This window comes from Lepisosteus platostomus, chromosome 13, assembly GCF_059453375.1.
Source record: "Lepisosteus platostomus isolate fLepPlt1 chromosome 13, fLepPlt1.hap1, whole genome shotgun sequence".
Taxonomy (NCBI): domain Eukaryota; kingdom Metazoa; phylum Chordata; class Actinopteri; order Semionotiformes; family Lepisosteidae; genus Lepisosteus; species Lepisosteus platostomus.
Window position 1 is genome coordinate 8483262 of NC_142623.1, and position 10141 is coordinate 8493402.

General features: G+C 38.6%; 1 protein-coding gene across 2 annotated transcripts; it reads left to right on the forward strand.

Moving 5' to 3' along the window:
- Positions 1-955: 955 nt before the first annotated feature.
- On the forward strand, positions 956-9484 carry ptafr (platelet-activating factor receptor). Of its 2 annotated transcripts, none has more exons than XM_088602972.1 (3): positions 956-4341; positions 4685-4853; positions 6898-9484. In XM_088602972.1, exons 2-3 carry the CDS (start codon positions 4851-4853, stop codon positions 7978-7980), a joined length of 1086 nt encoding a protein of 361 aa, XP_088459098.1. In that variant the 5' UTR covers positions 956-4341; positions 4685-4850; the 3' UTR covers positions 7981-9484. The 2 variants fall into 2 exon arrangements, with proteins under 2 accessions (XP_088459098.1, XP_088459099.1); XM_088602973.1 differs by having other exon boundaries at positions 4778-4853.
- The last annotated feature ends 657 nt before the right edge of the window (positions 9485-10141 follow it).

The following is a 10141-nucleotide window of genomic DNA, read 5'->3' on the forward strand; positions in this document are numbered from 1 at the left end:
TGATCTATCTTATCTATTAGGAATCATGCCTTTGCTGTAAATCCTTTTAAAGCTGGATGCATCATGTTTTTATAGTGGGTTGTATTCTTATTTATGTTATTAAGGGTTGAAATGAGTTGAGGAAATTAGTGTACCGCTAAATTTCTATTTGAAATGATTTGTATGTACTAAAGTAGTTATTCTCTTTACAAACCCTCTTCAGTAGCCCCCTGTGCTTAGTTTTTTTGTTAAGAAGTATGAATTTTAAGAGAACGTCTTTCCATAAAGACTTCAAAACAGTTCTTTATCCATTAACACAACTTTTAAGAGACAAGGCGATGGGACTCTGAATAAAATAAATTTGTAACCGCTGTTAACACCTATAGCTGCATTAGATGAATAATACATTGGAAAAACAGTTAATTTTGTACCCGGGCCATTCTACCATGAACTTTTAGGCATTTGTTTACCTGTGACAATCAGACATGATCTATGAATCCATGAATAATTAAAGTACTTTGGTTGGTTGAAGCACCAAACACACCTTTCACACACAGGATGAAAAGAAGGAATCTTAAGGATATAAATGTCCCCAGAAAAGTTATCTTAGGATAAGACAGTTTTTGTTTGAATTTTTAAAATTGTAATTGAATAAAATCCTTAAGGATAGACAGAGAAAGGTCAAAGCCAGATCCATTTATATCTCCCAACAAAAATTGTTTTGCTCATTCTACCTCTACAAATAATGTTTTATAATGCAGATTATATTGAACTGTTTTACTACAATGTTGTGCTTCTGAAATGAAGACTGCTTTGCGAGGAGATTTCTTTCGTTTCCCTTGTGATGTGCTTCTGTGAAAACAGACTTGTAGGAGTGTACACACCCTGCTTTTCTGAGAGGAGATTTGAGAAGACAGCCTGTTCTGTTACACCTTGAAGCTGCTGAGAATTTCCTGTTCAGAACAAATGTACGCCATTCATGTTTTGCCTTGCTTTGGTCGGGTCCCTCTTTCCAAGGAGTGTGTGGTTTTGGCATACAGTTTCCAGACTTATGTGCATACTTGTCTGTATGTATGTGTTTATACTATATGTGTATACATATGGAGCTGAGAGAGCTCGATGGTCTTAATCACTGTCTTGTAAGCAAAAATGCTTACAGGAGCACAGGTTCAAATCCCACCTCTGTCTTTTGGGCAGCACTATGGTGCAGTGGTGAACATTGCTGCCTTGCAGTGCTAGGGCCCTGGGATCAATTCCAGGGGTGCTATATGTGTGCAGTCTGCATGTCCAAAGGCATGCTGGCAGGTAAATGACCTTCTGTTAAACTGGCCCTGGTGTGAGTGTGTGCATGTCTGTGTCGCTGTGTGCCCTGCGATAGACTGGCGTCCCACCAACGATGTATCCCAAGGCTTCTGGCCACATGACCCTGAATTGGATGAGCGACAGTTGAAAGTGATGGTAACAGTGAAGACATTGTATACATGTAATACTTTGAAACACAAAGCAAGTATCCATGTATATAGTATATATTCCCGCACTGACCAAAATACTTACACAAACCATATACTTTGTTGATCCTGTGCAAACAGCAGCAGAGATTCAGCATGACATGTCACTGCATCCTAGTCCTAGTAGGATCAACATCAGCTGAAGCTCTGATGCCAGGGGTTGTGGAATGAAGGGTTGACCTGTATGTTCTCCAGCTTCCTCAATTGAGGCTTTGCGTTTTTCTTACTCCAGAAAGGAGATGGAAGCTAAACATGCGTTGCCTGCCACTAAGGGTCTCATAGGGAGTTCCTAATATTTTGTCACATGAGTCCACACACTCACATAGATTTGGTTAATGACCAACATTTGCAAAACACCTGTTAATTTAGAACGTAACATTCTTTTGATTAAGAACTTCTATATTCCTGAATTAGAAATATAGAAATAAGAATTTATTGATTCAGGTGATGTGATCCTTCTTCAGTGGTTTGCCATGATGACCTTACTTAGCTAAAAACAGGAAACAGAGGAACTTCCTTCCTCTGTGACCTGTGAACCTGGACTTTCCCTGTGATTTGGAATTTCTCCTTATAACTAGAATAAATTAGCTCTTTTATGGCGTGTTTAGCATCACTGATAATGCGGTCACGTGGTCCTACACAGTCACGGTCAAATAAGCGTTGCAGTTCTCTCAGGTCTCAGTTACCACTGTTCGATAAATGAGCTCTTTTATATCACGTTTGGCATCGTTGATAATGCTGTCATGTGGTCCTGCACAGTCAAATAAGCGTTGCAGCTCTCTCAGGCCTCAGTTACCAATGTCAGTTTGATGCTTCTCCTAAAATGCCCTTTCCATATTTTTTTTTGTTTCACCTGTTCCTTGTTTTGATATGATGTTTTGCAGTTTTCATTCTATGAAGTCCCCTCGTAATCAGAAATGGATTACGAATGAAATGGAGGGGGTTTTTCTGTAGTTTAAAATCAAAGTTCATCTAAAAGGAGCTTACGGCCCTGCACAGCAGACATGTAAATTGCATTGAAGTTACACATTAAACTTTTATTTGCAAATACAGAATTTATAAAGGTAGGAAGGTGTGGTAAGGATAAAACCCTTTCCCGTAAGTGCCAACTCCTTACACCTGGAAATAGCAGTTACATTGTGTCTAGCAGAAATTATTAACTGTTGGGGGTTTAGGCTAGACCTACACCTTGGTCCGTTCCACAACAACACATTGAAGGAAACGTAGACTAATGCTGTGTGAGAAAATCACAGGTGTGCTGAGGAACATAAGGACATCTTCAGGCAGGAGAAGAGTGTTTTTGCCCCATCAATTTTATTGTCCAAGTATCTTTCAAGACTCCTTTGAAACTTTCACAGTGTCAGAAAGGTTACAAACGAGAGGAGGCCATATGGACAGTCTAGATCTGTCTTTCAGTTAGTAGGTAACCGACCCAATGATATCATCCACCCATTTCTTGAAAGATGGATATCATGGCTGGCTAGCTTGTTCTATGCTCCCACAACCTTTTGGGTAAAGATGTGCCTTCTGTGCCTTCTTGGATTCAAATGCACTTCCATGTAGTGTAACTTGTGCCACCTGATTTGTGTTTCAGTGTTCATTCTGATTTAAGCATTTTGAATGTTGTTTTCTCTGTTCATGACTCAGTTCAGTTCCTTCAGTCTGTCAGCTTAGACCATTCCCTTAGGCCCCAAAATATGACCGAGTGCTCTTCTCTGGACCGATTCCAGAACAATATATTTCTCTAATGAGAAAGGAGTCTATTTGCCATATGTACAGTACGTGTGCATTGGGATTCTTATTCATGCCATTCTTTTGGGAAATGCACGGTTCAGTAGACAACAACACACAATGTGCACCGTACATTACAAAACAGGAAATAATAAATAATGACAGTCACACGCAACCATAATTCACTACAAAAACACACAACGTGTAGTACAGAACAGTACACACACAGGACAATTGATATGTTGTAGCCAAATAAAATGCAGAGTGCAGAGGAGCATTGAATTCTGAAGCATTACAGCAGTTAGCTGTTCACCGTGTGCACTGCTAGGGTAGAAGCTATTGTTATTCCTAGAATTGGTGGGGGTGGCTTAGTAAAATATCTTTCTTAAAAGAATGAGAGGAAATAAGAAGGCAAAAGAAGATCTTGGGTGGTGGAGGTCTCAGTCCACAGTCAGCTGCAGATGGTTTCTCAGTGAAATGATGGTGACCAAGTGCTTGTTTACTTTCCTGTAACACTCTCGCCCTGTAACACCAAGACAGAGATAACAGTGAGCAAATGTATGGTATACGTTGCTGTGGATAATCTTTACAGTAACAGGATACATAAGAAAGGAGTTTAAAAAAATACAAACCGGTGTGTCATAAATCTTTGTTTACATTCAAGTTGGAACATTTCTAAATATTAAACACGAGCTGTAACCTCCTGGCTGTGCCTGTTTTTTTTTTGTTTAAAGGCAGCTAGAGTGTACATTCTGGAAACAAACAGACAATCTTCCCAGGGACTGACTTAATTTCAGTCAGGACAGCTCTTGCAGTGATCTCGAGGATTTTAAAGTTCTATTTGTAATTATTTACCGGTACCGTTTTGAATGCAATTATTGTGGGGCTTTTAACCTTCGCCTTGGAGGTACTACTTGCCTGTGAAGTGGGGACAGGGAACCCTGGTCTCACAAACATGACTTCCATCTTCAAGAAATTCAACACTCATCCTTTCCAGTCTTCACCTCCTTTGAGGCTTGTCAGAACAGGCCCTGGATGAGGTTTAGCTGTGCTGTCTCAAACCTTGTCAGACTCCCTGAAAAACAAGAGTGGGCTGTAAAGAATGAATCAAGGATTAATGGAGGTAAGAACACAGTACTATTTATTGTGTGTGTTGTACATGTGGTTTTGTTAAAAAAAACTATAAATAGGCTGTATCATTGTTTTTGAAATAATTTGTTCTTCTTTACTATTGCGTATCGTTAAAAGCACTTCTAGTTTGCAGAATTTCCTTTGCAGATTTCTTAGTTTGGACTTGTAAACCATATTTAATTGGCAGATTCATGTGAATTCCTGTCTTGTCGATCAGTTGCTCCACTACAGAAAATTTAAATACCAAAAAAAGAGTGGACCACAGACTTAGCGTGTTCTGTGTTCTTTTGAAATGGAGCCAGGAAATGAATCACACTGTGAGATACTCCTTTCAGCTGAGCAAAGTTCACATTTGCCATACGTTGATACGACACGATGGATCAAGGAAGACAATCTCCAGAGACTTTGTTTTGCTCGATCATCACTAGGTGCCCCATCCAAGCAAGAGAAAACAAGGAATAGAAGCAGAGCTCTTTCTTTAAGGAAGCTCATTTCTTTTACATGGTGAGTATATTTCTTTACACTGTAGCTTGTTTGTGTTGCTGGAAAAAGATCTGAACAAGTAGCTGTGAAGAGCAAATTTGTTTTTCTCAATAAATCAAGACTAGGTTCAGGAGGACCACATCATGCTGTTTAATTGAAGGATACACACAGTGGGGATTCTGCCTATCAATTTTAATTTTTTTAATGCTTATATTCTGCATTTGACTTTATACATTTGGATAATGTTTAGCAGTGTCAGGTAGAATCAATAAATTTGAAAATGGGTAGGTACTAAATAATGCTAAACATAGATGATATAGCAGGAGCTATAGCTGTAACAAAACAGAATTGAGACCACTTTCTTTTGATGTATACATAAGAATTTCTGTTAAATATGCAGCCTGGCTGTTGATCTGCAGATAAACTTCCAGGTAAGTCTCAAGATTGCTTTCTCATTGGTAGCGCTCAGTAAATCTTTAAATAATCTTCAAAGACATTTTATGCTGTTGAGATGTTATCAGAAAGCTCTGCAGAAGCCTGTATTGTCTTTAACAGCTTTGGGGCTTTCACTTTTGTAAAGTATTACTTATCATTTTCAATTATTGCTATGAATTAATTTATGACTTAACTTGGTAGGTTATTAAATACTGTAAGTATATCGAAGTATATTTTTCTGTTTTGGGATTGTATGTAACTTTTGACTAGTTTGTACTTTGCTAAGTTTACTTCATTAGCTTCTTGGCAAGTACCAATATAGAATGGAGCCAAGTTTCTTAATGCACAAGATAAATGCAAGATTAAATTGCATTATGAAGATGTTTTTATCCCAAAGGCTTGCAAATCTCTTTCCACATTTGAGGGGATAAACTTCCAAAATCCAACACTGAAATGCAGCTCCCAACTAGGTGACACCCAGCACCCATTCTGTGCCAGCCACCCCACTACACAGCAGAACATGCACAGGAGTGAGAAATTGCCCAGTAATTAAATTAAAAGAGGAACGTTACATTGGCCAAATTATCCAAGCCAAAGGGAGAATTTTACCAAAACACTGAGGTTAATATCTCCATTTTTACTGACAGTGCTATGAGATATTTAATAACCAGTTATTCAGGACCTCAGTTTGATGTCTTATCTGAAGGATATTTTCTTCTAAAGACAAGTTTCCCCTGTGACCATACTGGGTCATAAGCTTGGGAATTCTGGTTTACAGGCAAGAGCGCCACCTATTGGTTCACCAACACCACTTACTGCAGGACCCAGGCTTTCATCCCAGGTCCTGATCTGCCCTGTCTTGCTTAGCTTCTGCGATTTTAAGTGTGCAGGTTAGAAGATAGTGATGCTGCTGTCCTAATGACATTTAAATTTACATTGTGTTTACAGAATTGTCATTTCAACAGGTGATGTTCTGTACTTTTTTTCTCAGAGGAAAGAAAAGAGATCCAGAGGGCTGTAGATACGCTGTGGTTTTAATTATATGTGTTTGGGCAATCTTCTGGAGAAATCACCTTTTGTTCTTTCTGGGTGGGTGACCAGTCCAGTTCTTAGAGAAAAGCTTTGCATTTCTTTGAATTGTTGATGACTCGTGGGGCAATTCCTTTATTACAGATTCCTTCTCATGATTGGCCTTAGGCTAATTTGCGCAAGCCTCCTCTGCCTGAGCATTAATTTAAATGCTCTCTGTCTCATTAGAGCAAAGGAGAGGGTTTGTAAGGTTGTAGGGGACATTTGTGCTTGAAACATCCTACAGTGAGCTTAGTCTTTTTTACTCACTTGTCTAATTACTAAACTTAAATGAAAGAAAAAATGTGCAATAAACTGAAATTGTGAAGGGTGCTTTAGTGAGAGCATATTTAGTGAACATTATGTGCTGTGACTTGCAGTTACGCCACATGAAGCATTTCCTTGGTTGCATCACTTTGCACTTGTGCTTTTTCAGATTGGCACAGAATGTAAAGTTCAGTTGAACAAGCGAAGAGGAGCATTTTCAGTGCAGCTTTTGCTCGTTGTGTTCTTTCTGTTGCTCATTTCCTATATTTAAAATTGTGTGTGTTATTTTATTCAGGAACCAGCAGCGAAGGAGAACATTTCTTCAGGAAACATGTCCACCAATTTGTCAAATCCGGTGGACTCGAGTTTCAGGTACACTCTCTTCCCGATCTTCTACAGCCTGGTGTTTTTTATGGGACTGATATGCAACTCCTATGTGCTTTGGGTTTTCAATAAAATGCACCAATCCAGGGGGATGAATGAGATCAAGATCTATATGATTAACCTTGTCGTGGCGGACTTGCTGTTTGTGGCTGCTCTCCCACTCTGGATTGTTTATTACCATAAAAATGGCAACTGGATATTTCCGGAGTTCCTGTGCACTCTTTCAGGCACCATGTTCTTTATCAACACCTACTGTTCCATTGCTTTCTTGGCGGTCATCAGCTTCAATCGCTACCGAGCCGTAACAAGGCCTCTGGAAGCTGCCAGCTCAGACCAGCGGAAACGAGGCATCATAGTGTCCGGGATCATATGGGTCTTAAATCTGTGCTGTGCTGGTCCGTATTTGTTCGATACACACGTCCACAAGATCGACGAAGATTATTACCGGTGCTACGAGAGCTACAATAAGACAGACTATGAAGCAAATAAGAAGGTGGCCACAATTCATTTCCTGATCATTGCCTTGTTTTTCTTCATTTTCCTCCTGGTTATTATTTGCAACCTCCTTATCATCCGGACACTCTTGTCCCAGCCGGTGCCACAGCAGAACAGCCGGAAGACGGGGGTCAAGCAGCGAGCCCTGTGGATGGTGTGCGCCGTGCTGGGAGTCTTCATCATCTGCTTCGTCCCCCACCACATTATCCAAGGCCCCTGGACTTTGGCCATCTTGAATCTTTGGACGACATCGCAGGATGTAAAACAGCGCTTGAACGATGCCCACCAAATCACCCTCTGCCTCATGGGTCTCAACTGCCTTCTTGATCCCATTGTCTACTGCTTTGCTACGCGCAAATTCAAAATCCACCTCATGATGCGCCTCAAGATGTTCAAGGAAAGCCGGAAGTGCTCCAGGTACACCAGCGACATGGGCGTTTCCATGGAATTACAGCCCCACAACCACCCCGTGGAACCAAATGAGACGCCCTTAGCATAGAGGCTAGCAGCTCCCTGACATCTAATTTTCTTCCCAAAGCATCGAGCACTGACTTAGCTGAGGTTCCCTGAGAATTTTCCACCATTAACCAAGAGACAGCACAAGAAAGTCACTGGAATTAAATGTTTTTCCTGAACCAAGTTTGAGTGACAAGTGGATGGAAGTTACAAAACTGCCGGTCGAAAGGAATTTCAAGCTCACTATGGGACACAAAGGACCACGCCCGCTCTTCCTGATGCAAGACAGAGAAACAGATATTAGCGTCTTTGGGGAGCAAACTCAGGTTTATGAAGTCAATCAGCAGGAAAGTCTTTGAGGAAAATTTTGAGAGCAAGGATGTCATGTATATCAAACAAAAAAATGCTATTGTAGTAACTGTAGATCACGGCATCAGAATTTTTCACAGCAGAGAATTCAGCTTCTGCGGTTTAAGCTTTTTTAGAACATTTGGAAAGAACTTGAGATATCTGAGCTTTATATTCATTTAAAATTAATATCAGAGCTTGGAATTCTGAATTATTATGTAGTCAATAACATACATTAACCTCTTGTCTAACTGATTAATTTGTAACTCATGGTAGATCTGGAGTGACAGAAACCTTAATTCTATGTATTTCTAACATAAACTGACATGAGATACAGCGTTACATTTAGAGTATTGCGACAAGTGGAAAATGTTATTTTATTTTAAAAGGGGGGGATTACAAACATTAACTGATTTGTTAATGTAATGAAATAATGAAGGAAGAGTGTGAGTATGTTTATTCACAGCGATTTTTAGTATTTAAAAGTGCAGATCACTGTCAGGAATGGTTAATTTACTTGAATGTGAAAATATTAAAAACTATCATGCTTTTAAAATATTTTAAAATATAAAAATTCTTCTGAATTAAATTTACAGCACAGCAGTCCTATGAGAACTCAAGCTGGCCTTCGACTGCTTTGTTTTCAGAACTGTTTAAAAATGATGCTTTTGTTTTGTTTTAAGCAAAGTGTTTTAACAAATTGCTTTACTACAGATGTTCATTTGTAAAATTAGATCTAAAAATAAGCACATTTGTAATATACCCTGTTTGTTACAAAACAGTTACATGCTAGCTTTAAATGTTTTTTAGTTTTTAGAAAAAAGGGGTAATTCTACATACATTGCAAGTTAAAATAAGTCTGCTTTAGCCTCCCTTATCAAGAGCTTTAACTGTGATAGTTTTAATCTGTTTTCACAAAATCATAAATAGATAATAATTCTTAAATTTTTTCAGAAATATTACAGTGTTTTTGAGCAAATGCAACACTTACGTGACTACTGTGCTTTTTATGGAGTATTCTTAAAGCAATTCCATATTTGTTTTTTGTTTAGCTGAGCAATGTGTCAGAAGGGTTATGCTTTTATTATGAGTGGTTTGAAAAACTGGTTTTGTAACCCATGTAATGAATAATTAATTAGAGGGTAATTCTTGTACACTGTTTGCAAAGAATTCCTATAGGGTCTGGTTTTAATTAGTTGTGGGGACAAAATATTTAAAATATTTAAGTGGAGCTCAAAAGAAAGTGACTTTGCAATTTCACCAGAAAGCCTGAAAATGTTTTCTGCCTGATGTCTGAAGAATCTGAAGTAAGAAAATGAATTTTCCCTTGTATCTTGTATCTTGTATCTTGTATTGAAGTCATCTTGACATGCAACTTTTTTGGGCCAGTGGGCTAAACATCAAATTCAGCAGTCCAGGAGTTTCCAAACTCAGCTGAAACAGATCATCCTGCTGTATGCAACATTGGAAAGACAATGGGAAGGGTTTGGGATTTGTTCTGGCTGAATTATACTATTATATGAATTCTGTTTGTGCAAATATTTTAAAGATATTTTAAAAAAATAAGCCATCTAGAAGAACAGCTGAGAAGCAGAGGATCAATTTTTTTATCTACTAGATATATCAGTGTTGAAAGAAAAAGTAATATAATTGTTAAAGGATTTTTTGGTAACTCATGGTTTGATTGCATACCAAGTGTCTGCGTGTTATAAACCTGTTTGAGATGGACATTGTTTAAATGTGAAGATCACCTGAAAGCTATTGTAACAATATGAAATGAAGAGGGTAACACCTCCTTACTGTGATCCGATCATCTTTGTTCCCTGCAATTAGAACAATTTCTTTATCTAATATGT